General features: G+C 60.3%; 1 protein-coding gene across 1 annotated transcript in view; it reads left to right on the top strand.

Moving 5' to 3' along the window:
• The window catches only part of LOC101007406 (SCO-spondin), a 57,187-nt gene that overhangs the window by 19,514 nt on the left and 11,489 nt on the right, over positions 1 to 26,184 (top strand). The window contains exons 40-80 of the mRNA XM_031664955.1: positions 14 to 141; positions 845 to 989; positions 1,069 to 1,219; positions 1,747 to 1,819; positions 2,567 to 2,624; positions 4,128 to 4,298; positions 4,582 to 4,725; positions 6,099 to 6,269; positions 6,354 to 6,518; positions 7,253 to 7,432; positions 7,533 to 7,655; positions 7,781 to 7,910; positions 7,994 to 8,119; positions 8,303 to 8,394; positions 9,645 to 9,818; positions 10,130 to 10,294; positions 10,978 to 11,230; positions 12,477 to 12,523; positions 12,702 to 12,872; positions 13,261 to 13,754; positions 15,699 to 15,793; positions 16,443 to 16,495; positions 16,689 to 16,895; positions 17,044 to 17,214; positions 17,339 to 17,418; positions 18,431 to 18,600; positions 19,156 to 19,202; positions 19,294 to 19,485; positions 19,605 to 19,775; positions 20,006 to 20,206; positions 20,537 to 20,633; positions 20,737 to 20,936; positions 21,220 to 21,386; positions 22,482 to 22,612; positions 22,737 to 22,960; positions 23,323 to 23,364; positions 23,514 to 23,669; positions 24,190 to 24,399; positions 24,599 to 24,766; positions 25,537 to 25,668; positions 25,763 to 26,009. Of these exons, the coding sequence (XP_031520815.1) occupies positions 14 to 141; positions 845 to 989; positions 1,069 to 1,219; positions 1,747 to 1,819; positions 2,567 to 2,624; positions 4,128 to 4,298; positions 4,582 to 4,725; positions 6,099 to 6,269; positions 6,354 to 6,518; positions 7,253 to 7,432; positions 7,533 to 7,655; positions 7,781 to 7,910; positions 7,994 to 8,119; positions 8,303 to 8,394; positions 9,645 to 9,818; positions 10,130 to 10,294; positions 10,978 to 11,230; positions 12,477 to 12,523; positions 12,702 to 12,872; positions 13,261 to 13,754; positions 15,699 to 15,793; positions 16,443 to 16,495; positions 16,689 to 16,895; positions 17,044 to 17,214; positions 17,339 to 17,418; positions 18,431 to 18,600; positions 19,156 to 19,202; positions 19,294 to 19,485; positions 19,605 to 19,775; positions 20,006 to 20,206; positions 20,537 to 20,633; positions 20,737 to 20,936; positions 21,220 to 21,386; positions 22,482 to 22,612; positions 22,737 to 22,960; positions 23,323 to 23,364; positions 23,514 to 23,669; positions 24,190 to 24,399; positions 24,599 to 24,766; positions 25,537 to 25,668; positions 25,763 to 26,009 (6,322 nt within the window). The remainder of the gene's footprint in view (positions 1 to 13; positions 142 to 844; positions 990 to 1,068; positions 1,220 to 1,746; positions 1,820 to 2,566; positions 2,625 to 4,127; positions 4,299 to 4,581; positions 4,726 to 6,098; positions 6,270 to 6,353; positions 6,519 to 7,252; positions 7,433 to 7,532; positions 7,656 to 7,780; positions 7,911 to 7,993; positions 8,120 to 8,302; positions 8,395 to 9,644; positions 9,819 to 10,129; positions 10,295 to 10,977; positions 11,231 to 12,476; positions 12,524 to 12,701; positions 12,873 to 13,260; positions 13,755 to 15,698; positions 15,794 to 16,442; positions 16,496 to 16,688; positions 16,896 to 17,043; positions 17,215 to 17,338; positions 17,419 to 18,430; positions 18,601 to 19,155; positions 19,203 to 19,293; positions 19,486 to 19,604; positions 19,776 to 20,005; positions 20,207 to 20,536; positions 20,634 to 20,736; positions 20,937 to 21,219; positions 21,387 to 22,481; positions 22,613 to 22,736; positions 22,961 to 23,322; positions 23,365 to 23,513; positions 23,670 to 24,189; positions 24,400 to 24,598; positions 24,767 to 25,536; positions 25,669 to 25,762; positions 26,010 to 26,184) is intronic.

Raw genomic sequence — 26,184 nt, 5'->3', positions numbered from 1 at the left:
CCTCCCTCCCCAGGCATCATAGTGCCAGAGACTGGCTCTTCCAACGCGTCTACCACCAGCTTCTCACTCCAGTTCAGCAGCAATGGTCTACGCTGGCATGACTATCATGACATCCTGCCTGGCATCTTGCCCCTGCCCAAGGTACCACCCGCCCAAGGCCGATGGGGCCAGCGGCCCGCCATGCCCTTTTGTGGGTTCCATAGTCTTTGTCCCCAAGGGCCTTCCAGTCTCCCTGAGGGGCATGGCCTGCATTCGATGCTTGTTGAATACCTGGTGAGTAGCAGGGACTGTGCTCTGTGGAGCTGAGGCTTGGGTGCCACTGTCACATGGATGCTGGAAACCATCCAAGTGGCTCAGACTCAGGGCAGGTATGTGAAACCTATGAGGGAGAGAGGGTGTGGAGACACCAAGTTCACTGAGGGCCTCTGGGAGCCCAGACCCACGCAGGTCTTTGTGGAGAGCAGCCTGGGCACAGCCCTCCCCTCAGGGGGTTTGCATCCTTCCCGGAGACAAACCGCACGAAGCGGTGGGAATCAGTCCATGCTATGTGTTAAGTCTTAGCTGTTTCAGGAGCACCTGCTCTGTGCCAGGTGCCAAGCCAGGCCCTGGGGACACAGCAGTGAACAGAACCTGGCCTTTGCCCTAGGGGCACCTCCAGCTCAGCAGGAGGAGCTCAGTCCAGGACCAGCTCCGTCCAGCCTTGAGAGCCCAATTCCCACTGCCAGGGTGGGGGGCATGGCTCTTTGATGGCCGTGAAAACTGGGGAAAAAGTGGGGTCACTCAAAGTCATGAGGTCAGCCTGAGAAAGAGGTGAAGCTCAGTCAGCAGCATCCTCTGCCGGCAGCTTTTCCCCAGACACTGGGACAACCTGGACCCTGCCGTATGGACTTTTGGCCAGATGGTGCAGGCGAGGTTTGTCAGGGTGTGGCCCCGCGATGCCCACCACAGCGATGTCCCCCTGCGGGTGGAGCTGCTGGGCTGTGAGCCAGGTACAGGTTGCACCCGGGTGGCAGGGCAGGAGAGAGAGGGGCCATGGGAGGAGCCCTCAGCCATACGTCCTCCACACAGGGTCCCCACCGGCACGTCTGTGCCCAGGGGTTGGACTCCGCTGTGCCAGTGGTGAGTGTGCCCTGAGAGGGCGCCTGTGCGACGGTGTTCTGGACTGTAAGGATGGCTCGGACGAGGAGGGCTGTGTGCTGCTACCTGAGGGCACTGGCAGGTATACTGTGGCCGGCTGTGTGCAGCTCACGCCCTTGGCCTGGCCTTCGAGGGGACAGCCATGTGGGAGGGGCCCGACGCTGCCTTCACCCGCCAGGTGCCCAGAGCCTGCATGCTGAGGAGCTGCAGCTGGGTGCCTTCAAGGCCCTTTCCCACCTGGATTCTAGGATTCCCTGCCTTTCTCATAGTTGATGCAGGGGTTCTCCAGGTGTGGGCCCTGGACCAGCAGCATTGGCAGCACCTGGAACTTGTTAGAAGGGCAGGTTCTCGGACCCGCCCAGACCTGCAGGGGTGGGGCACAGTAATGTGTGTCTTACAAGCCCCTCAGGTGATTCTAACCCACGGTCAAGTTGGAAGCTACTGTTGGGAACATCACCTTTGTCCAGCCTCAGTGGGCAGAGTCCTTCCTGGATGCCCACCCCAGCAAAGACCCCAGGCCCAGCAAAAGCACACTGATGCCCCTGCCTGGAAGCAGGGCACTGGTGCTGGCAGGGCCCCTGGAGCCCTTTTGGCTATTTTTCTCCCCAGATTCCATTCCACAGCTAAGACCCTGGCCCTCTCCTCCGCTCAGCCGGGACAGCTGCTGCACTGGCCCAGGGAGGTGAGTGTGGAGCCTTGGGCCCAGAGGGTGGAATGAGGGTACAGGGACCTTGCCTCAAGGCCTCACCAGCCCTGCTCCTGCATCAGCCGGCGGCATCTCCCCTCTCCGCAGCATTTCCTCCTGTGTGTTCCCTGGTACTGCTCTCAGGAGGCTTCCCGGTGCCTGGCAGAGGGCTGAGGGCTGGGGCAACACAGAGATGCAGAGATGTGCAGGCAGAGCGAGGGCCCAGAAGGGTTTGGGGACAAGAGAAGCCTGAACCTCTGATAGGGGGCTTATGCCCACGGGGCAGGCACCAGGGCATCTGGTGCTCAGAGCCGAAAAGAGCCCTGTGCCCGGGTCCCCAGGGGCTTCCAGGACAAGACTTGAGGGCTGGAGAGGGGTGTCTATAGTGTGGAGAAGAAGGCGCGGAGCATCTTCCTACCTGGAATAGCCTGGTCAGGAACCCAGAGTGTGTGGGTGGAGTGGGGGGGACATGTGCATTGGATGGGGGAAGGGGAGTTTGAGGGGCAAGAGCTGAAATGGATCACCATGGTGGGCTGCTGAGAATAAAGTCCCTGAGCTCCTTGAGGGCAGTGGGCTGGTGCCTGGAAGCGCAGTTGCATCCTCAGCTCTGCCCTGGGCTGTGGGGGAGGAAGATGGACAGGAAGCAGTGCTGGGACTGTGAGCGCCCAGGCTGTATCCTCAGGGGATGGGAGCTGCCCTCAGGGCCTGGGGCTGTGCAGGGTGCTCAGCCCTCTCCCTCTGCAGGGCCTGGCAGAGACTGAGCACTGGCCTCCCGGACAGGAGTCCCCCACGTCCCCAACAGGTGTGTGCACAGACTCCAGACCCCCCCAAACCCTTGTCCCACCTGTTCTTCCAGAGCCAGGGGCAGTTACATCTCAGGGGTTCAAATCCCCTTACCCCTGACTTCCCCACAACCGAGAGAGTCACAGGGTTGGCTCAGGGAGGAGACACTGGTCACTTTGGACATGACCAGGTCCTGCCCCTGCCCACCCCCTGGGATTCCAAGGTATGTGGGCTGCAGGTAGGCAGGGCGGGTGGCTCCAGGCCAGCTCCCAGGACGGAGCCTGTGCCCAGTAATGTGGCTGCCTCCCCAGATGCCTGGTCAGGACATGTCTCCCCCATGGGGGTGGGAGGCCACTTGACTGCACCCTGCACTCCCTCTGCTCACCATCCATAGAGCCAGGCCCCCCTTTCTGAAGCATTTGCTGGCAGCAAATATTTCTTAAGTGGGCACGGGGGTTGGATGTGGTCATGAAGTTGGCGTGCTCCTGTATAAGAAAGGAAAGGGCTCTGCCTGGTTGTGAACCGGCCTCCCTGGAGCTACCTGATTATTCACCTCCCTGCTAGCCAGCAGACAGCTGCCTCCTGGAGGGCCTGCTGTCCTGCGGGGATGGGGGGCGGTAAGAGGGCTTTTGGTGTGGGGGAGTTCCTGCCCTCATTTCTAGCCCCTATGGGAAGGACCTGGGTGGGGCTTGGGGCAGCAGGGGCTGGAGAGGAAGGAGGGTGAGGGCGCCGGGGCTGCTCTTTCATTCTGGCTCGTCCTCCTCTGTGCCTCACTGTGCCACCTGCCTGGGCCTCACCGTGCCACCTGCCTGGGCCTCAGCTTTTCCCCATCTGTGACACTAGAAGGCCTTATAGACAACTGTGGCCCCTCCCTGTGAGTTCTGATGGAAGTTATTCAGAACCTGGCCGGACTGTTTCTGTGTCTTTTGTGAAAAGCAGACAAAGCAATTGATTCTACCCCTCAGATCCATAACATGCAGACCCACGGGATACATTCTAATTTCATTCTCAGTCTGGTTCTAAAAAAAAAAAAAAAAAAGGCTGTCTTTGAATGCATCTCTTGCCAGAAAATGAGACTCTTAACTCTTTTCACTGTAGCTGCCAGGAAGCCCAAAATCAGTTTGTTGTTGTTTGTTTGTTTACAACAGAAACAACGAACTCACCCTGAGTCTATGGTAGTGTTTACTCCCTCTGCTGCTGTGTTAAAATGACCTCAGTTCTTTCTCTCCCTAAATATCTTATTTTATGGTGAGTTTGAACTTGGAAGTTGCCATGTGTTTCTTTTTGGGGAATAGAATAAAAATCTCAGATCAAAACAAGTCTTCTACTTTCAGCCAAAGCCCTTCTTGTGCTCCTTGGATTTTTTTGATCCGAGGCCTCTCAGAAGGTGGGGTGTGGTCTGCAGTACCTGTGATTACTTTGTACCACCCAGAAGCCTGGGATACCCTCTCAAGGGCCCCCATCTTCCTTTCCTGGGAAGGGGAGCTGGGTAAGCCTCACCTCCCTCCACCTCCACCCACAGAGACAAGGCCCGTGAGTCCTGGCCCAGCCTCTGGGGTACCTCACCATGGGGAATCCATGCAGATGGTGACCACCACCCCCATATCCCAGATGGAGGCTAGGACCCTGCCACCAGGTATGGCAGCTGTGACGGTGCTGCCCCCACGCCCAGTGACTCCAGCGACCCCTGCTGGTAAGACACCAAGCCCTTCTACCTGTGTGCAAAGCCTCTGTGAGCCCACCTTCCTTGTGAGGGGGACAGAGGCCCTTTGTTCAAGATCACACAGCTCAAGGTCATTTTGGGGAGGACCCAAGTGTCCTAGCCCAGTTTACCCTTTTTCTATTATCCCAAGATAGGCAGAGTGAGGAATAGCAGATGCCAAGAGGAGGGAGGTTGGGGGCTTCAGGGAGGTGATGAAGGAGAAAGGATAGGGCAGGCCAAATGACTGGTCAGCCAGCTATGGTGGTGCCCACAGGCCAGAGTGTCGCCCCAGGGCCCTTCCCACCTGTGCGGTGTGGCCCCGGCCAGATGCCCTGTGAGGTGCTGGGCTGCGTGGAACAGGCGCAGGTGTGTGATGGCAGGGAGGATTGCCTCGACGGCTCCGACGAGAGGCACTGCGGTGAGCTGCTGGAGGGCCTGCCATCCTGTGGGTAGGGGGTGGCACTTATCCTTCAGTGTAGGAAGGTGTCTGCCCTCGTTTATAGCTCATATTGGAAAGGATTTTGGAGAGGCTTGGGCAGCAGGGAATGGAGAGAATGGGTAAAAACAGAAGTGTGCGTGTCTTTGGGTATGGTCAAGATTGGGAATAGAACAGGCCTTGGGTCTCAGCCTGTTTTATAAAACCTGTTTGACCTTTGAAGAGACTCATCTATTTACTCACCCATCCAACAGTCTACCTACCCCTCTATCCATCCATCCATCAGCCACCCATCTTTCCGTCTACCCACCCTCCCATCCACTAACCCACCCACTCACCCACCCATCCATCTATCCATGCATCCATCCACCCACCCACCCACCCACCTACCCCTCTATCCATGTATTCGTCAGCCACCTATCATCCATCTGTCTACTCTCACGAATCCATCCCTCAATCCATCCACCCCATCCAGTATTCCATCTATCCACCATCCATCCATCCATTCCATCCATCCATCCATCCATCCACCACCCATGTTCAGCCACCATCCAGCCACCATTCGTCCATCCATCCATCCATCCATCCACCCATCCATCCCTTCCATCCATTCCATCCTTCCACCACCATCCATCCATCCTATCCACCATCCATCCATTCATCCATCCACTTACCCCTCTATCCATTCATCTGTCAGCTACCCATCCATCCACCTATCCATTCATCCATCCATCCGTCTGACACCCACCCATGCATCTATCAGCCACCCATCCATCCACCCATGTATTCATCTACCCACCCCTGTATTCATCCATTCATTGGCTATCCATGCATTCACCTACTCACTCATCTACCCATCCATTCATCCACTCACTCATCCATCCATTCACTCACCTACCCATACACCCATCCATTCATCCATTCACCCACCCATCTATCCACCCATCTTTCCATCTACCCATCCATATATCCATCCGTTCATTTATTCATCCATCCATCCATGCAAAGTAGATCACTGTGATCAAAGCTTAGTCTTCCAATCATGACCAAAGAAATCAAATGTTAATCACAAGAATGGCCACCCCAGGGAGTATACATTCAGAAAAAAGGTATCTAAGCATCTAGAATCTCTGTGTGAGAGCTTGTATAGACCAAAGACTCCATGATCTCACCAACACGTCGTGGAAGGAAGCCTGCTCTGGGCATGGGATGCAGGAGGCATTAGTAGGAAGGGGAGGCCAGGGGCTCCGGTCAGCAAGCTCACTTCGGCTCTTGGCCTGAGTTAATGGGCTGAGTGTATCATCCAGCCGGGAATCTACTTATGTGGCTCCCTTCTCTCCCTGCCTTGTGAGCAGCAAGCACTGTGCCCTTCACGGTGCCTACCATGGCCCTGCCTGGGCTTCCAGCCTCAAGGGCCCTCTGTTCCCCAAGCCAGCTGAGCTGTGGCAGCGGGGAGTGTCTGTCTTCTGAGCGGCGCTGTGACCTGCGGCCTGACTGCCAGGACGGCTCGGACGAGGATGGCTGTGGTATGTGCCAGCAAGGACAGGGGCAGCCCTGAGGGCCCCCTCCTGCATGAGCCCCTCTGAGCCCCAACCCCCATTCCCCTGCAGTGGACTGTGTGCTGGCCCCCTGGTCTGTCTGGAGCAGCTGCAGCCGCAGCTGTGGCCTGGGCCTCACCTTCCAGCGCCAGGAGCTGCTGCGGCCTCCTCTGCCAGGGGGCAGCTGCCCACCTGACCGGTTCCGAAGCCAGTCCTGCTTCGTGCAGGCCTGCCCAGGTAACCCTGCACCCCAGCCTTCCCTCAGGAAAGCCCCTGCTCCCAGAGGGAAGTGGGGAAGCCCCCCATCCAGTCTCCTCAGGAACCTTCAGGTGGGAAACCTGGGGTGGGTTTCCATCTGAGACCCTCCCAGCCAGCCCTGCCCCCCTTTCCTGCCTGAGCCGAGACTCAGGTTCTTGTGTATAGCCTGGAAATAGTGGTCATTCCTGCCTCAGAAGGCACTGCAAGGATTAAGGGAGATGACGTGTGGGGGTGTTTGGAGCCGGGCCTCAGGTGTCAGCCAGCTGTGCCACTTGTCCCTGGGTGCCATGCTGAAGGCCTTGTCGCTCTTTTATTCCGTCAATCCAAGGGAGTGGCCCTCAGCCACTTCTATGCATGGCAGAGAGGGGCTCCCCATACAGGGGCCTCTTCAGCCCCACCCTGGCTCCTCCCTGGTTGTGATGCCCCTACAGCTGCCATTAGGGCAGCTCTCCCCAGGATTCCCACAGTCCCAGCCCCTTCCCGGGGAGCCGAGCTTTTGTCCTGGGAGGCACCTAGAGCCCTTTCTCCAGGCACCTGCCACCTAGGGGAGGTTTTCTGGGACAGAAGAGGAGCTGTGGAGTGCCCAGGGCAGGGCCCTTGGCTGCCTTGCTGGCCACTGCCCAGGCTGGGGAAGGAGGGGAGCCCTGGCTCCGGCTACTCTCTCATAGCCTGTGTCTCCTGGGCCCCTCCTGATGGTCTTCCTTCCCCAACAGTGGCTGGGGCATGGGCCATGTGGGAGGCCTGGGGGCCCTGCAGTGTCTCCTGTGGGGGTGGCCATCAGAGTCGCCGGAGAAGCTGTATGGACCCCCGACCCAAGAATAATGGTGCCCCCTGCCCCGGGCCCTCCCAAGAGAGGGTACCCTGCGGCTTGCAGCCCTGCTCAGGTGGCACAGGTAAGGGTGAGCTGGGCTGGGAGCAGGGAGAGAGCACTGTGGGCATGAGGTAGTTGGACCTCCCAGCACTCAGGCTCACCTAGTGCCCATCTCCCACCAGACTGCGAGCTGGGCCGTGTGTATGTGAGTGCTGATCTGTGCCAGAAGGGGCTAGTGTCCCCGTGCCCACCCTCCTGCCTGGATCCCAAGGCTAACAGAAGCTGCAGTGGGCATTGCGTGGAAGGTGAGGCAGACCTGGCCTGCAGGGAGACTGTGGGGTGCCCACCCAGGCCCACCAGCCCCCAGTCTCCAGCTTCCCCTCACTGCTGTGCCCCTTGGGGCTGAGTGCCCTCTTCCACACACACCCAGGATGCCGCTGTCCCCCGGGACTCCTTCTGCATGACACTCGCTGCCTGCCCCTCTCTGAGTGCCCCTGCCTGGTGGGCGAAGAGCTGAAGTGGCCGGGGGTGTCCTTCGTCCTGGCCAACTGCAGCCAATGGTGAGGGCGGCCGCGCCAGGGAGGGCACTGTGCCGGGGTCTCCCCAGCCCTGACCAGTTCCTCAGCCTCTCCCTCCCCTGCAGTGTGTGTGAGAAGGGGGAGTTGCTGTGCCAACCAGGGGGCTGCCCCCTGCCCTGCGGCTGGTCAGCCTGGTCCTCCTGGGCTCCCTGCGACCGCTCCTGTGGCTCTGGAGTGAGGGCCAGGTTCAGGTGTGTGACAGCGGGTGGGCGGCAGTGTGAGAAGGAATGGTGGGGGCCAGGGAGGCAAGGAGCCAGGCTAGCCCTGAGGGGGCGGTAGGGGGAAGATGGTGGACAGGTGATGAAGGATGAAGAAGGCAGGAGTGAGGGCAGGGAGAGAGCAGAGCAGGTGCTGAGGGCTGCCTCTCTCCCCAGGTCTCCCTCCAACCCTCCGGCAGCCTGGGGAGGCGCCCCCTGTGAAGGTGACAGGCAGGAACTGCAGGGCTGCCACACAGAGTGTGGGACAGGTATAGCCGGGAGCCTGGATGCAGGAGCCCCTCTTCCTTCTCCCAATTCTGTACCCTGGGAACACACAGGATGGGACCCACTGGCCACTCTATGTGGGGGATCGGTAACGCCTCTGCAGTCTGAGAGGCAGCCCTTGAACTGGCCTTGGTGGAGGGGCTTTGATAGGGAGAGGCAGAGACTCCCGCCCAGACTGCCCAGGCGCCAGGAGCAGGCTGGCCTGGGTGGAGCAGGCGACTGCAGAGCTGGGCGAGAGAGGTGAGGCTGAGGGTTGGAGGGAGGCCAGCAGCAGCATTTAGAGGCCAGGTGAAGGTGCAAGATGGTTTCTCTCTTTCCACCCGCCGGGTGCCCCTCAGACAGTGCCTGTGTCAATGGAGGTCTCTGCAGAGCAGACCCAGCCTCACTGGTGTGCAGGGCAATGGGATGAGGTGGGCAAGGGGAAAGAGAGGAGTCGGGGAGGGGAGGGGGAAGAGAGGCAGGGCGCATCCGGGGTCTGGGCCAGGATCTTTGCAGTAGGAGGGAAAGAGGGGCCAGTGGGGAGTGGCTGGTGGGACATTGACAGTGTCCACAGGGACTCTTAATTAGTTTCTGGCATAGAAGGATCAGGAAGCGTTGATCTGGGGGAAACATGAGGATTTTTGGTGGTCCTTCCTGCTGAGGTGCTGTCCGAGTCCAGGAGAGAGATGTGGGAATGTAGTCGAGCCCAGGTTCACAGGAGGCTCCGTGCCTGGCTCTGAGGGTGAGAAGTGGGGCTGGAGGCCGGGTGCGGTGGCCCACGCCTGTAATTCCAGCACCTTGGGAGGCCAAGGTGGGAGGATTGCTTGAGGCCAGGAGTTCAAGACCAGCCTGGGTAACAGAGAGAGACCCCATCTCTAAAAAAAATAAAAAAATAAAAAATGTAGCTGGCCGTGGTGGCGCAGGTCCGTGGTCCCAGCTTCTCGGGAGGCTGAGATGGGAGATCACGTGAGCTTAGGAGGTAGAGGCTGCAGCAAGCGATAAGCATGCCCACTGCACTCCAGCTGACAGGTCCTGTCCTCAACCCCCAAAATAGAAAAAAGGACTGGAAGGGGGGGTCCCAGCAAGTGAGCTGAGAAGGGGCAGAGGCTGCACCCTGAGCCCAGAGCAGCCTCCCTCCTTGTGAGCCCTCTTCTGCCCACCTAGTTTCTCAGACCTAACCCAGGCTCCCTGACCCTCCCCAGCCCTGCCAGAAAAGGCCTTTGCACCAATGGCCTGTCCTGTTCACCCTCCGCAGAGGTGCTGGGCTGGACGCCCTGGACTTCCTGGTCCTCCTGCTCCCAGAGCTGCCTTGTCCCTGGAGGGGGCCCTGGCTGGCGCAGTCGTTCCCGACTCTGCCCCAGCCCTGGGGATTCATCCTGCCCAGGAGAGGCCACCCAGGAGGAGCCCTGCAGCCCCCCTGTATGCCCAGGTACTCCCCCTCAGGCTCAGGTGTGGCTCGGACACTGGGGTGGGATGAGAAGCAAAGAAGAATGCCCCTTTGAGCCGGTTCTAGACACCTGGAGAGGGGGCCAAGGGTTGGAGCAAACCTGGCTGTTGTCCTTAAGCCTCTCCCACCCCAGCCATCACCCAGGAAGCCAGCCTGAGTGGTAGATGTTGGTGGGAGCTAGAGGCTGCAGTTAAGACTCTGCAAGCTACACAGCTCCAGCCCCACAATGCCCTACCCTGGACTGTCTTTGCCGTGCCGGTGTCTGTGACTCTGGATTGGGCTCTTCCTGGCAGTGCCAAGCATCTGGGGTCTGTGGGCTCCCTGGTCCACTTGCTCAGCCCCCTGTGACGGAGGCATCCAGACACGTGGGCGCAGCTGCTCCAGCTTGGCTCCTGGGGACACCTCGTGCCCAGGACCCCACAGTCAGACCAGGGACTGCAACACGCAGCCCTGCACAGGTACCAGACTCTCTGCCTGTTTTGCAGCGGGCCTCCCTGGCCCAGCTCCTGGGGATTTTGACCTTTTCCCCACCCTTACCTTCGCCCATCACTGTCCTCTGACTCCAGGCCAGGTAATGCCTGGAGCTAACGGAGCCTGGGATTTCCTGTGTCTCTTCTAGCTCCCTGCCTCTCCCACCTGCCTGGGACCAGGTCCCAGCAGCTGTAGCCCCTCAGCCCTTTGCTCTTCTTTGGTGGAGGCCAGCCTCCTTCCCCAGAGAACAGGCTCCCCGAGGGAGTCAGACTGGCCTTCCTCTGGGCAGAACACACTCACGGCCAGAATCGTGGGGGAGCAGAGCTCGTACTTTGAAGCCCCTGGCCCCTTCCTTACTCTCTCTCATCCTCTGAGCGCTCCTTCTATCCCAGATGACTAGAGTCCTTGTGGTCTGTTTTCAAGAATATTTGTATTAAAATGGAGCAAAGCCGTGACTGTGTACTGGTGCCATCCCAGACACTGGAGCAAAGCTGTGAGGGTAGGGGTAGGAGGCGTGGCTTCTTTAGCACACTATTGCCTGGCAGGCTGCCGCCCCATGCCCTTCTTGCAGGTTCTGTTCCGCCCCTCTGCCTCCTTTCCCTTCCCATCCCTTCCCATCCCTTCCCATCCCTCCTGCCCCTGCTGAGACCTGCTTTGTCTTCCTATCCAGCCCAGTGCCCAGAGAACATGGTGTTCCGCTCAGCAGAGCAGTGTCGCCAGGAGGGGGGTCCTTGCCCTCGGCTGTGCCTGACGCACGGCCCTGGGATAGAGTGTTCGGGCTTCTGCGCCCCTGGCTGCACCTGCCCCCCTGGTCTCTTCCTGCACAATGCTAGCTGCCTGCCCCGCAGTCAGTGCCCCTGCCAGCTGCATGGGCAGCTCTATGCACCAGGAGCAATGGCTCGCCTGGATTCCTGCAACAACTGGTGGGTCATAGCATTGGGGCAGGGTGGGAGAGGGGCCGGGGATCTAGGGGTGGGCAGGCGTGGGCTCCCTCCCACAAACACACCCCGTGGTGGGGTGCTCCGTTCCCCAAACACAACACAGCAGCCACGGGTGCCAGGCAGGGTCCTGGGAATACTAGAGCGAGTGGTCATCCCCATTTGACTTATGGGAAGATTGGGTCTCAGACCGATGGAGCGATTTGTGATAGAACTAGAGATGGGAAGGGGTCTAACCTCTCATCACAGCTTTCTCTGGTTCTCTTTCCTGAATATAACTTCATACCTGGGGTCCACTTGATTTCTGTTCAGAAACATTCAAGTGCCCACCAAGCTGACATCAGGACCTGCCAGCAGAGGGTGCTCAGGCCATTTCCCTCTTTTTTCTTTTTCTTTCACTTCGTTTCCTTTTTTTTTTTTTTTTTTTTTTGAGATGGAGTCTTGCTCTGTCGCCCAGGCTGGAGTGCAGTGGTGCGATCTCAGCTCATTGCAACCTCTGCCTCTCAGCTCACTGCAACCTCCACCTCCCGGGTTCAAGCAATTCTCCTGCCTCAGCCTCCCTAGTAGCTGGGATTACAGGCACCTACCGCCATGCCAGGCTAATTTTTGTATTTTCAGTAGAGACAGGGTTTCACCATTTGGCCAGGCTGGTCTCCAACTCCTGACCTCAAGTGATCCACCTGCCTCAGCCTCCCAAAGTGCTCAGATTACAGGCATGAGCCACTGCACCCGGGCCATTCTTCATTTCCCTCTTACTTTTTACTTTATATACCCTGCCCCTCCTTCGATTTCCTCCTCCTTCATTCTTCTTCCCTCCTGTCCTTTCTTTCTCACTTTTTGTCTCTCTGATCTTTTTCTGGGACCTCCAGTATTTGATAAATAGGCTTTAAAACATGTATTGGGGAGAACAGCAAGTGTGGAGAAGTACCCAGTTCTCCCTCCTAGAAGAACTCCAGCTCTCTCTAAATCCCTCCTCCCTGCCCCCGGCCCTCGAAGTCATTTCCCAATAAATACAAATGGATGAGACCTTGGGACAAAGGACAGCACAGAGCTTGGGTGTTGTGGGGCTCACTGAGGGTGCATCGTGAACTTCACAGGGCGTGGGCAGCAGGCTTCACACCCCAGACCCTCGGGTTTCTCTTCTGCAGTGGCCTCAGCTGCTTCCCCGGGGGTAAGGGCTGACTGTGGCCGTGATGGCCAGGTAGAGCCTTACTGCCGCCTCTCTCTGCAGCACCTGTGTCTCCGGGGAGATGGCATGCACCTCGGAGCACTGCCCAGGTACCCCCATGCTTGGGGCACAGGAATTGGGCAGTGGTGGGTCCTCAGGGACCATAGGGGAGTTAGGCCCCTTCTGAGATAAATGCCTGGGAGCTCGGTGGTCCCCAGGGAAGTTAGGGTATGTAAGACTGACCTGGTTTCACACACACTGCCCTCTGCCCCCAACACGCCCTGGCAGTGGCCTGTGGCTGGAGTCCCTGGACCCCATGGAGTCTCTGTAGCCGCAGCTGCAACGTGGGCATTCGGCGCCGTTTCCGGGCAGGCACTGCACCCCCAGCTGCCTTTGGGGGTGCTGAGTGCCAAGGCCCCACCATGGAGGCTGAATTCTGCAGCCTGCGGCCATGCCGAGGTGAGAGCTAGGACTGAGGTCCTGAGACCTCCTTAAAGAACCTTCCAGAGAGAAGCCAAGAAGACTCCCATCACCCCCCACCCTGAACCTCCAGAGACGTGCAAGAGACTTCGTTAAGAGATGCCACTAAGAGGTTGTCCCCAGAGACTCCTTGAGGGTCTGTTCCCTAACAGGGCCCCTCCTCAGAGTAGCCCCAGCTTCTCTCTAGAGACCAGCCCAGTTCTAGGCCGAATACTGGAGCCCCTCAAGCAGGTGTGAGGCACCTTAGGTAGGATATGACACTACAGGTGAAGCGGTGGAGGGATCCCAGGGTTGTCTGGGTGGGAGGAGGAGAAGGTGAGGTGGGCACGAGAGGCAGGGCCTGTGGTGACCTGGGTACCACCCCCAGGTCCTGGTGGGGAGTGGGGCCCTTGGTCTCCGTGCTCCGTGCCCTGCGGTGGTGGCTACAGGAACCGCACCCGGGGCAGTGGCCTGCACAGCCCCATGGAGTTCTCCACCTGTGGCCTGCAGCCCTGCACAGGTGAGGGCTGCCCTGGGGACCCTCCAGTTCTCATTCTTACCAACCCAGGGCACTGTCAACCCCCTGTCCGCCACCCCAGCACAGCCCTGTCCCTCAGCCGTTGTGCAGCCCCCATGACCACCCCACCCATACCCAGAGCTGGTGCCTCTCCCAGGTTGGGAGCTCAGGGGAGAGCTGAGTGCTCTGGGGCTGGGCTGTCAACTTCTATGTCCCCAGGGCCAGTGCCTGGCGTGTGTCCCAGGGGCAAGCAGTGGCTGGACTGTGCCCAGGGCCCTGCCTCCTGTGCAGAGCTCAGCGCTTCAAGAGGAACTAACAAGACCTGCCACCCTGGCTGCCACTGCCCCTCTGGGATGCTCCTGCTGGTGAGTGTCCCCGTGCCTGGCCCCAGCGAGGCCTCCGCACAGCTTGGGGACCATGGGGTGGCAGGGAAGGGACAGGCAGGATCTGGGCAGCAAAGAACAAAGGGTATGGGGCTGGAGACAGGGAGACCCTGCAAGGTTGAGGAAAGGGTACTGAACTCATGGGCCATAACTCAGCTCCGGCAGGAACCAGCAGGGGATCCTGGGCAGGTCTCATCCCTCTCCCATCTCCCTCCCCTTGTCCGCCATCTGTCTTGACTCTTCCCACCTGTGCGAGCCTCCTGGGGCTGCTGTCACTGAGTGCCTGAGATCCTGGGCAGGTCTCATCCCTCACCCCTCCCTCCCCCTCTCCCCCATCTGTCTTCCCTCTCCCCACCTGTGTGAGCCTCCTGGGGCTGGTGCCACTGAGTGCCATGCACTGCGGGGGGTTCTTGAGCAGCGGCCCCTGATGGTCTCACAGATCCTGGAAGCCCAGGATCATGTGTTATGGTAGTCTTTCTGAGGGCTGCAAGGGAGACTGTTCAAGGCCTCTCTCCTCTTTTGGGAGTTTGCTGGAAATCCTTGGCACTCCTTGGTGTATAGGTGGCCTTCTCCCTGTCTCTTCACGTCATCTTCCCACATTTTCTCTTCTATAAAGGACACAAGATGCATTAAATCCAGGGCCACCTCAGTGACCTCCTTTTTAACCCAATCACCTCTGTACAGACCTCATCTCCAAATAAGCTCCCATTCCCAGCGACTGGGGCTAGGACTTGAACTTGAGGGTTTGGGGGGCCACAATGCAGCCCATGGGCCACCCACCTCTGTTTCTTCACTGGTGAAAAATGGTGATAGGTCTAGAAGGTCTTTGTGAATTGTCCCTGCTCAAGTGCTCTGTGCACTGTGTTATCACCAGTTATTTATCGAGCACCTACTGTATGTTTAGTCTCTGGCTGAGCGGTTCTGTGGGGGAAGGAGTAGTCTCTGCCCTCAAGAAGCATCCAGTCTGGGGAAACCAGACCCAGAGCCCCTAAAATGAAGATGAAGCCATCAGATGGGCAGGAAGTGAGCTTTGCACATTGTGGAGTAGGCTAGGTCTGCCATGGAGGGCTCCCTGTAGGAGGTGGTCCTGACTTGAACATCAGAGATTGGAGGGTGTGGAGAGTAGGGAGGCATGGCAGGCTTCCTGGAGGAGGTGGTCCTGCACTTGAAGATCTGAGATTGGAGAGCAGAGAGGTGGCCACTCTAGTCAGAGGGTGGTGGGAATTGGGGCTAGGAAATGCTGGCTGCATGGTGGGATTGAACAAAGCCGTGGGGTGAGTCATAGGGTGTGGTTAAGGGACATGTTGTAATCATATCTGAGTTCAAATCAGGCTCTTTTACTAGTAGCCCAGCGAGCTTGGGGGTAGTATTCCCATGCCTCAGTTCGTTCCTTTGTAAATTAGGGTAAAATTACAGCCAGTCATAGGAGTCAGTGAGACGGCGCAGGGAAAGTGCTTCCCAGGCCCTGGCCCGTACACTTCAGTGCATTCGACTTTGAATCGTGTGCCACAAGACGGCTGTTTATTTTAAATCTGAAGGACTTCTGTCCAGTCTGCCTGTGCACCATGTTTTTCTGTTTTTATTTTGTTGATGAAAGTGTGTCTTTTCCTGCCATTGCTGTACAAATTGCACAGTTCATGTTTTCATGGCTGACTTCATGGGGATTCGACAGTTCAGTCTCATGTCCTGCAATTTAAGATGGTCTTTTTCTCCTAGAAATTGGAGGGTCCATGCCCCCATGGCCCCCAAGCCGATGGTCCGCATTTGCCTGGCAGGAGGGCAGTGGGGAGAGCTGCATGTCTGTGGAAGGAGGGTGGGTGGCTTTTAAGGGGGAGCTTGAGGATTGCATTCGGGCTCTGACCAGGGGTGGGGAGCCCACGCCCAGCCCATCTGGAGCCAGAAGATGACAGAGGGTTTCGATTCCAGAACAACGTGTGTGTGCCCACCCAGGACTGCCCTTGTGCCCACGAGGGGCACCTCTACCCTCCAGGCAGCACTGTGGTTCGTCCATGTGAAAACTGGTGAGACACCACCCCCACCTCATTATGGCCCTGTGACTTCCGAGGACCCACTGTCCCTCTTCAGAGGCAGGGAATTTGGCTCCAGTTGGGGACACACGGGCCCTCCACCCCCAGCCCCTCGGCACAGTCGTCCAGCCCTCTAAGGCTGCACCTGCCTGTACCCCTCCCTTCCCCTGTCCCCCATCTGTCTTCCCTCGCTCACCCTGTGTGAGCCTCCTGGGGCTACTGCCACCGAGTGCCATGCACTGGGGGGCTTGAGCAGCAGCCCCTGATGGTCTCACAGATCCTGGAAGCCCAGGATCATGGTGTTGGCGGGTAGGCTCTTTCTGAGGGCTGCAAGGGAGACTGTTCAAGGCCTCTCTCCTCTTCTGGGAGTTTGCCGGAAATCCTTGGCACTCCTTGACCTATAGGTGGCCTTCTCCCTGTCTCTTCACGTCATCTTCCCACATTTTCTCTTCTTATAAAGGACACAAGATGCATTAAAACTAGGGCCACCTCAGTGACCTCCTTTTAACCCAATCACCTCTGTACAGACCTCATCTCCAAATAAGCTCCCATTCCCAGCGACTGGGGCTAGGACTTGAACTTGAGGGTTTGGGGGGCCACAATGCAGCCCATGGACCACCTGACCCTCTGCTGCTCCCCACAGCTCCTGTGTCTCTGGGCTCATCGCCAACTGCAGCTCCTGGCCTTGTGTGGAGGGTAAGGAAGCATCCCCACTTCTGGCTTGCACCCCAGTTCCCCCATCCCTCGGCTGCAGGAGCGGGCCAGGGCTGAGACTGGGGGAGGAAAGCCATCAGGAGAGGTGGGGAGCAGGGGCACCATGCTCCATCTTCAGCCTGTCCAGCTTGTGCCTATCCCCCTCCTGCCTGCCTGCCTCCTGGGCATCCCCTAGGTGAGCCCACGTGGTCACCCTGGACCCCTTGGAGCCAGTGTTCAGCCTCCTGTGGCCCTGCCCGACGCCATCGGCACCGGTTCTGTGCCAGGTCCCCCAGTGCAGCGCCATCCACCGTGGCTCCACTGTCCCTGCCAGCCACCCACACACCTCTCTGCCCAGGCCCCGAGGCTGAGGAGGAGCCATGTCTCCTGCCAGGGTGTGATCGTGAGTGCCTGCCTGCCCTGCCCGCCTGGACCCTTCTGCGGAGCCCAGGGTGGTGCCCACTGTGCGCTGTGGATGCTGCTGCCTTGTACCAACTGTCCCCTGGCCCCAGCTAAGCCCTTCCTCACTCCTTCCTGTGCTGTCCCCCCAGGAGCTGGGGGATGGGGTCCATGGGGAACATGGTCCCACTGTAGCCGGAGCTGTGGGGGAGGCCTGCGGAGCCGGACCCGGGCCTGTGACCAGCCCCCACCCCAGGGCCTGGGGGATTACTGCGAGGGGCCACGGGCCCAGGGGGAGGCCTGCCAGGCTCTGCCCTGCCCAGGTACCTGCCAGGGATGGGGGTGGGGATCAGGGACGGAGGAAGGGGAGTTAGAGGAAGCATTCCAGGGAGACAGGTCAGGGTGGATGACCCCACACAGCTCTTAGTCCATCCTGTCTGCCCTCAGTGACCAACTGCACCGCCATTGAAGGGGCAGAGTATAGTCCCTGTGGCCCTCCATGCCCTCGCTCCTGTGATGACCTAGCGGTGAGTCCCAGCTCCCTTGGTACTGCCACCTGACCCAAGGCCCACTTTGCGGGAGGGCAGGGCATGGCTTTGGGCTCATGGCCTCTTTTGCTGGGGCCTGGACAGCCCAGCACAGGTGGGCATGGGTGGGGGCTCTGGCTTCAGTTCACAGAGCATGCCAGCCCATCCCAGAGAGACACCAGCCTCGCCCCATAGAGAGCCAGCCTCACCCGACAGCCCTTGTCTATAGATCAGACAATTATGACAGAAATGGCATAAACACGAAGGAAGGGGGAAATCATCTCGAACCTCATGAGCACGTTGGTGTCTAGACCTGCATGTGTGCGTGGGTGGGGGAGTGGGTGTCCACTGTGTGCCCACCCAGGCACCCTGAACACAAAGGGAAGCAAACATAGGGTCACCACGGAGCCCACATTTTGGGCTGAGCAAGACGGACATGCAGGAAAGAATGGACACAGTAGGGGCCATGAAGAATGAGGTAGGGCTTCGAGGCCTTGGGTGTGGAGGGGCTAAGGGAGATGGGGACAGGGAGGAGAAAGAGGAGGAGTTAGAAGAGGAGAAGAGAAGGTCGTTGTAGGCAGTGCCTGCTCCCAGCCGCCCCAGGACCTCCCAGCTCCTTCCCAAACTGCCCCCTTGCCCAGCCAGCTCCCCAAGTTCTAGAGAGGTCTGGGACATGCCCCAGGTCCCAGGCCATCAGTCCAGGTCACCTGCTGGAATTGGGGTTTTACATTTGGGAACACCTAGCTCCAAATCCCTGCCCCAGGGAGCCAAAGGGAACCTGCTCAGCTGCTCCTCCCTCCCCTCCACCCCCAGGGAGGGGCCAACCCAGAGACTCCAGTGGAAACTGCAAGTCTGGGTCCCCTTCCTGCCTTTCTCATTGGCACCACAAGGTGTACTCTGTGTTTAAAACATGAGGCCTCTGTCATACTTTCCTTCCCAGCCCCTTGTTCCGTTGTCTTCCCTGCATAGCTTTCCTTTTTCTGCTGATGGCCCCCCACTTACTGTCCCCCAGCACTGCGTGTGGCGCTGCCAGCCTGGCTGCTACTGCCCACCAGGCCAGGTACTGAGTTCCAACGGGGCCATCTGCGTGCAGCCGGGTCACTGCGACTGCCTGGACCTGCTGACCGGGCAGCGGCACCATCCGGGTGCTCAGCTGGCAAGGCCTGACGGCTGCAACCACTGGTAAGGGGCCCCCGCCGTGGTGGGAGGCAGGGATGCCAGCAGGAGTCGCCCCACTTCATCCCATGCTCTTGAGCTCTCCGGAGTCTCCGCGGATGGTCACATTTGCCCCCCACAATCCCTGAGCAGATGTGGGCAGGCACCATGACCTGTGTCTGATAGGCGAGGAAGCTGAAGCTAAGCCTGTGTGTCTGCAGGGGCTGGGCGTGTGCTCAGGGGCAAGAGGGGTCTGGGCAGGAGGAGCCTGGGCAGGAGGAGTGACAGATATGGCATTCACAACCCATCTGACCACACAGTTGGCTCCCGGGTACCTGTAGTCCTTCGTCAAGAGAAGGCATCGGCTGGTGACCCCGAGAGGGCCAACTAAGTGGGACAGGGAGCAGGATGGGGAGGCACTGGAGAGCTGGGAGAACAATGGATGGGGCACTGTCTGGAAGAACACTGAGGATCAATCATAAGGATGAGGGGAGGGGAGAGGCAGTGGGGGGGTGCAGGGTTAGGGTTTGGGGTGGGACTGAGCTGCTGCCTCTTCCTTCTGTGTCTGCACCCCCTGCCCAGCACCTGCCTGGAGGGGAGGCTGAACTGCACAGACCTGCCCTGCCCAGGTATGTGCCCAGCTTGGAGGGAGGCAAAGAGGGGGGCCTGGGACCGAGGAAGGGACGGGTTGCACCCCAGTGCCCTCCGTTCTCCTCACAGTGCCCGGAGGCTGGTGCCCATGGTCGGAGTGGACACTGTGCTCCCAGCCCTGCAGGGGCCAGACCAGGAGCCGCTCCAGGGCCTGCACCTGCCCCACTCCTCAGCATGGGGGTGCCCCATGCACCGGGGAGACTGGGGAGGCAGGGGCCCAGCATCAGAGGGAGGCCTGCCCCAGCTCTGCCACGTGCCCAGGTGTGATGCCCCACGAGGCCTACGTCCCTCCCGCAAAAGGCCCTAAACCCCTGCTCCAACCCCGCTGACCTGGGGCCTCCTGGGCCTCCTAATGCCGGTGATCTGTCTTCCTGGCACAGTGGACGGAGCCTGGGGCCCATGGGGGCCATGGTCTTCCTGCGACACGTGCTTGGGGCAGTCCCACCGGAGCCGGGCATGCAGCCAGCCCCCCACCCCTGAGGGAGGGAGGCCCTGCCCTGGGAGCCACACGCAGAGTCGCCCTTGCCAGGACAATTCCACCCGGTGCACAGGTCAGGCTTCAGTAAGGTCTGGGAGGGCGCCTCTAAGTCTAGGGAGATGCTGACTCTGGCCTCTGATCTCCACACATATCATGTCACTCTCTCAAGGGACAGTTCCCAGGCCATCAGTCATGGACCTGGTCAAGGCGGTGGGCCCGAGTGGGGGATAGGCATGGCAGGAGGTCTGCAGATCCCTCAGGATGCCCTTCCGTGACCACCCTCTCTGCTTTCTTCCTGCCTAGACTGTGGGGGTGGCCAGAGCCTGCACCCCTGTGGGCAGCCCTGCCCCCGCTCCTGCCAGGACCTGTCCCCTGGGAGTGTGTGCCAGCCAGGCTCTGCAGGCTGCCAGCCCAGCTGTGGGTGCCCCTTGGGCCAGCTCTCCCAGGATGGGCTGTGCGTGCCCCTGGCCCGCTGCCGCTGCCAGTACCAGCCTGGAGCCATGGGTGAGTGCCTCCCCTCTCCCCCAGGCCCTAGCACTGCAGTGCCACCTGTCCAGCCCCTGTGCCACTTCCCCGGGGGCCCAGCCTGGGGCTGCAGGACAAAAATGAGCAATTACCAGCTCTCTAGGCCTTTGTGTCCCTCAACCCACCCCACCCCCCACCCCCAAACCCAGGGCTGTCTGGTTGGAGCGTCTACTTCCCTTGTTCAGGACATAGGGTGCCATGCGGTAGAGGCAAGAGGGTGGGGAGTAGAAGGCCATGGGGTGGGAGAAAGGATGGATGGGGGGAGCTGAGCTGTCTGGAGCCCCCACCCCCCACTCCTGTGCCCCTCAGGGATCCCTGAGAACCAGAGTCGGTCAGCAGGGTCTAGGTTTAGCTCCTGGGAGAGCCTGGAACCAGGAGAGGTGATCACTGGGCCATGCGACAACTGGTAAGCCAAGAAAAGTGGGGACAGGGAGGCGCGTAGAGCCCAGGAGGGGAGCCCTCAGGGCATGGGGCTGGTCCTGTCTCTGAAGTCCCTCCCTTGTCCCCAGCACCTGTGTGGCAGGCATTCTGCAATGCCAGGAGGTGCCCGGCTGCCCGGACCCTGGGCTGTGGAGCTCTTGGGGCCCTTGGGAAGACTGCAGTGTTTCGTGTGGGGGTGGGGAGCAGCTGCGCTCCCGGCGCTGTGCCCGTCCTCCCTGCCCAGGGCCTGCCCGCCAGAGCCGCACATGCAGCACGCAGGTCTGCAGAGGTGAGCGCCAGCCCGGGACCTAACCCCTCTCTGACCTTTGAGTCCCATCCTGGCCTTTGACCCTGACTCATGGTTGCCTTTTGGCCTTTCCCTCCTCACTCCCACCTGTCCCCCAGTGCCCTCCTACCATCGATGGACAAGTGAAGGAGGACTCAGCCAGACTGTGGGAGCCTGTGGGAGGGGGCAGTGCCTATGGCAGGGGGATGGGCAGGTGAAAGGCACTCCCTGAGGTGGGCAGTGAGGGCCGGGGCTGGAGCAGGTGCTGATGTGTCTGCTGCCTCAGAGGCAGGTTGCCCGGCTGGCCGCCTGTACCGCGAGTGCCAGCCCGGCGAGGGATGCCCCTTCTCCTGCACCCACATCACGCAGCAGGTGGGCTGCTTCTCTGAGGGCTGCGAGGAGGGCTGCCACTGCCCTGAGGGCACCTTCCAGCACCGCCTGGCCTGTGTGCAGGTCAGAACCTGTCCACCCCACAACCTGTCCACAACTCCTTGCCCTCCCTGCCCTTCCTTTACCTGTCCCCTCTGTCATGTCTGTCACTTTTGCAGACCCTGTCACCCCTGGGCAGGCCCCTAAGCAGAATACAGGCTGGTGAGGCCACCTGAGGCCTCTGCTGACAGCGTCAGGGGCAGGCAGACTTAAACGCAGACTCCCGGGGTCCCTGGTTCCCCGGGAATGGGGGACACCTGCTGCCTCTGGACTTGCCTGGCCTCTGCTCCTGACCGGCACATCTCCCAACCCCGCCGGGGCTCTCACCCGCCCCTGTGTTTCCCGCTGACCCGTCACCCTGGCAGGGAGGGGCAGTTTCCTGCCAGGTTCTCATGTCCCCCAACCTCACTGGCCCAGCCTCACCTTCCTGTCCTCCACTGTGGGGCATGGGTCTTCACTGCTTCTCTCTTGCCTATCACACACTTGTGGGAACAGTGCCCCTTACCTTCACTCCCCTTGGCCCCTGCTGGTCCCCCGCTGTGCATCCCAGCGGCAGCCGGGGCCAGCTCTGCTCTGCTGAGCCCAGCGGGCACACAGGGATCCCTTTCCTAATCCTAAGGCCGGCTGCCCAGTGGCCACCCCTGAGCCAGAGTTCCAGGATGCCATAGCCAGGAGGGACCAGAGCTGCTACTTACCTGGTCTCACCTCCTAGACCTAGAGATGGTGACAGTGAGACCCAGAGAGGGGAGGGGACACACCAAGGTCACACACAGCAGCAGAGCCAGACCCAAACCTAACATCCCGATTCCTGGCTGAGGCTCTTTCTGCCCCCCACCACATCTGAGTCTGTGAGGGCCTGTGTTGGTGCCTCCTTGTGTCCTGCTGGGCACTCTGTGTGGGGAAGCCAGCTCAGGCCAAGCCCAGGCCATGCCCCTCTCATGGTGTGCTCATTTCCCTGACGTGGGTGAACAGCCCCTGCTCCTCGAAGTGCTTTCCTGGAGCCTGAAGCCCTCTTCTGGGTCCTCACACTGACCCTCCCCAAGTCTCTCCAGGGGATGTGCCTGGCCCTGGGTGGGTGGCCTATGCGGTGATGCTGTCTGCTCTGCCCCACTTCCCCAGGAGTGCCCTTGTGTGCTGACAGCCTGGCTACTGCAGGAGCTGGGAGCCACCAGAGCTGACCCTGGTCAGTCCCTCGGGCCTGGAGATGAGCTCGGCTCGGGTCAGACACTTCATACAAGCTGCGGCAACTGGTGAGGGGGATGGTGAGGGTCAAGGAGATTTTCAGTGGAGGGAGGGGTTAGAGGGTAAGAGACCAGGAACCCCAGTCTGCCCTCTGACCCCACCTGGGCTGGGTTAACCTGGCTCTTCCCCCAGCTCCTGTGTACATGGGACGCTGTCTTGCTCCCTGGAGGACTGCTTCGAGGCCGGTGGTGGTTTCGGTCCCTGGAGCCCGTGGGGCCCATGCTCCCGCTCCTGTGGTGGGCTGGGCACCCGCACCCGCAGCCGCCAGTGTGTGCTCCCCATGCCCGTCCCCAGTGGTCAGGGCTGCCGTGGGCCCCGCCAGGGCCTTGAGTACTGCCCCAGCCCAGACTGCCCTGGTAAGGACAACAGGAAGGTGGTGGGCAGGGCTGGGGTCAGGATGGCACTGGACAAACATCTAGGAGGTCTTCTTGGAGGAGGCAGTATCTGAGGGGTTTTGAGGGAGGGAGGGAACTTTGACCAGTATTGGAAGGAAAGGAACGGCTTGAGCAAAGGCCTTGATCCTGCAGTGAAGTGCTGTGCTTGGGGCCTGGGTGTCCACAGGAGCTCAAGCTGAGGAGGGCTGGACTAGATAGCTGTGAGCCCACAGTGCCAGCTGCCAGCTTTAGGTGAGCCCACAGTGCCAGCTGCCAGCCTTAGGCGGGGTCCTGGTGCACTGTGGGTACAAAAACATTTCTGAGTGGGGTTTCCTTTGGCACAGGGGCTGAAGGGTCCACGGTGGAGCCAGTGACAGGCCTTCCAGGTAGCTCCAGACTCCCTGCACCTCTGCCTCATGGCCTCCCTGTGGGAAGAGCAAGCCCAGGGACCCTTTCCCCCTCCCCTGCTTCCTGGAGAGGCTGAAGCTCAGGGCCGACTCATCCCAGGAGGCGCCCTCCCCGCTCCCTCCCCCAGGTGGCTGGGGCCCGTGGTCCTCCTGGTCCCCCTGCTCCAGAAGCTGCACAGACCCTGCTCACCCTGCATGGCGCAGCCGCACCCGCCTCTGCCTGGCTAACTGCACCATGGGTGACCCATTACAGGAGCGCCCCTGCAACCTGCCCTCGTGCACAGGTGCACCTTCCAGCCTCAACCTCTGACCCCAGCCACCACCCTCAGACAACTCATTGTAACCCCCAAGTTCCAACATCTAATACCTCTCAAGTAATCATTGGTTTCTAGTGTTGACATCTCATTTCAAATCAGTGGCTGACTCCGGGCTCTGGGTCCTCTTTGCCAACCTCAGCAGCTGCTGGGGAGCCCAACTTCCAGCACATCCCTTGTTCTCTTGTGTGTGTGCTGAACTCTCCAGCCACCCGAAGGTCCCACCCAAATCCCTCTGCAGCCCTGTGAGTCTGGGATTACTGTCCCCAATGAGAAAAGGGGATACTGAGGCCCAGTTGTCAAAGCCGTACAGTAGTCAATGTCAGATCCAGACGGAGAGCCCAGAGCTCTGGACGAGGCTGGCCTGGGTGGTAGAGTTCTACCCTTAAGCCTGGGTGGTGGAGTTCTATCCTTAAGCTGGGAGCAGAGGGGAAAGGCTGGGCAGGTGTCGTGCAGCCGGGACTGGCTCCAGCTCCGCTTTGTGTCACAGAGCTGCCCCTGTGCCCTGGCCCTGGCTGTGGGGCTGGGAACTGTTCCTGGACCTCCTGGGCCCCGTGGGAACCTTGCTCCCGCAGCTGCGGGGTGGGTCAGCAGCGCCGCCTGCGGGCATACCGTCCCCCTGGGCCCAGCGGGCACTGGTGCCCCGACATCCTTACCGCCTACCAAGAGCGCCGCTTCTGTAACCTGCGAGCCTGCCCAGGTGAGGCAGCTGGGGGAGACCAGGGCGTACCCTAGGCTCTGCCCCTGGAAGGCCCCTGGCATCAGTACCCCCTCCCAGGCGCCCAGCCTACCTGCGTGCACTTCCATCTCTCGCACCAGATCCTGACCCGGGCTCGTGGGAGAGGTGGGGGCCCCTGCCTGAGCCGACCCCTCAGGTGGCCGTTCTCTTTCCCACACAGTGCCCGGGGGCTGGTCACGCTGGAGTCCCTGGTCCTGGTGTGACCGCAGCTGTGGGGGAGGCCAATCCCTGAGAAGCCGCAGCTGCTCGAGCCCCCCACCCAAGAATGGGGGTGCCCTCTGTGCTGGGGAGCGGCACCAGGCCCGGCTCTGCAATCCCACGCCTTGTGGTATGTCAGTGGTGACAGTCCTGTCCCACCCCTATTGGGCTCCACTCTGCATGGGGCCTGGCTGCTACCTCATGGGCCAGTTTGGAAACTGAGCCCTCTGGGTGGATGGCTGGGCCTGGCATTGGGCAAGGATACCCTGAGCGTGTCTGTTGTCTGTGCCAAGGCCCAAAGATCCACCCCGGCCACCCCAACCAACAGGAGCTCCTCCTCTCGGCTTTCCCACCCCCAAGGTGGGAAAGAATCATCCAGTCCTGTCACGATTTTTGGAGGCTTTGACAGTGGCCCTGTCAGGAGCGGGCGTGGCACTTGTGGGTGGTGGATGGAGCCAGTGACTGTAGCTGAACCTGCGCCGCCTCCTGTCACCCCCAAGCTTCAGCTGCTTTAATTGGCCCTCCCCAGCTCACCAGGCCCGTGGCATGGGTTCCCCCAGGGCTCCCCTCCTCTGTCCCCACCCACCCTTTGGGGGGACACAAAAGAGGCTCCAGGTGACACTGTTGGCTTTTGAGACCCACAAATGTAGTCCACCTCCGCAAATGTTTACTGGGTACCAGGGTAGGTGCTGAGAACTCACAGGAGGTGAGAGGAACTTACTGTCTACCTAGAATGTCCCAATCCCAGAGTCTTCCTGAGTCTTCTGTGTTTCAGTGGGCACCAATGTGGGGGATGGGATGGGTCCTGTAGCTTCATGGATGTAGGGAGTCCCCAGCAGGGAAGAGGGAGGGTTTCTGAGCCCTGGGCCCTCCTGACTCTGGGCCCCCCCATCTGCTTAGAGGCCGGCTGCCCAGCAGGCATGGAGGTGGTCACCTGTGCCAACCGCTGCCCCCGCCGCTGCTCAGACCTCCAGGAGGGAATTGTGTGTCAGGACGACCAGGTCTGCCAGAAGGGCTGCCGCTGCCCAAAGGGTAGGTGCTGCCCTGTCCTTTAGGAGTATCAGGGTGGCTGAGTGGGAAGGTGTGGGTGGGGCCAGGGGTGCCAGCTCCAGCCCTTGCCCCACAGGGTCTCTGGAGCAGGATGGCGGCTGCGTGCCAATTGGGCACTGTGACTGCACCGATGCCCAGGGCCACATTTGGGCCCCGGGGAGCCAGCACCAGGATGCCTGCAACAACTGCTCATGCCAAGCTGGGCGGCTCTTCTGCACGGCTGAGCCCTGCCCGCCTCCCACCCATTGTGCCTGGAGCCGCTGGTCAGCCTGGAGTCCCTGCAGCCACTCATGTGGGCCCGGAGGGCAGCAGAGCCGCTTCCGGTATGGGGCTGGCAGGGCTAGAGGTCCCCTCTGCCACCCAGGGCCTCACTCTGCAAGGCACAGTCTCCCTTCTGACAGAGAGTTCCTGGGTCCTGCTGTCACCAGCGACAACACCACCCCAGACCCTGGGCCAGCTCTGTCCCTGGTTGCCCTGGCTTCTCCTTAGCTGTCTCCA

Source organism: Papio anubis, chromosome 4 (genome assembly GCF_008728515.1).
Source record: "Papio anubis isolate 15944 chromosome 4, Panubis1.0, whole genome shotgun sequence".
NCBI classification, from domain to species: domain Eukaryota; kingdom Metazoa; phylum Chordata; class Mammalia; order Primates; family Cercopithecidae; genus Papio; species Papio anubis.
The sequence above is the reverse complement of the archived record's forward strand: the minus strand, read 5'-3'. Positions and strand labels throughout refer to the sequence as shown.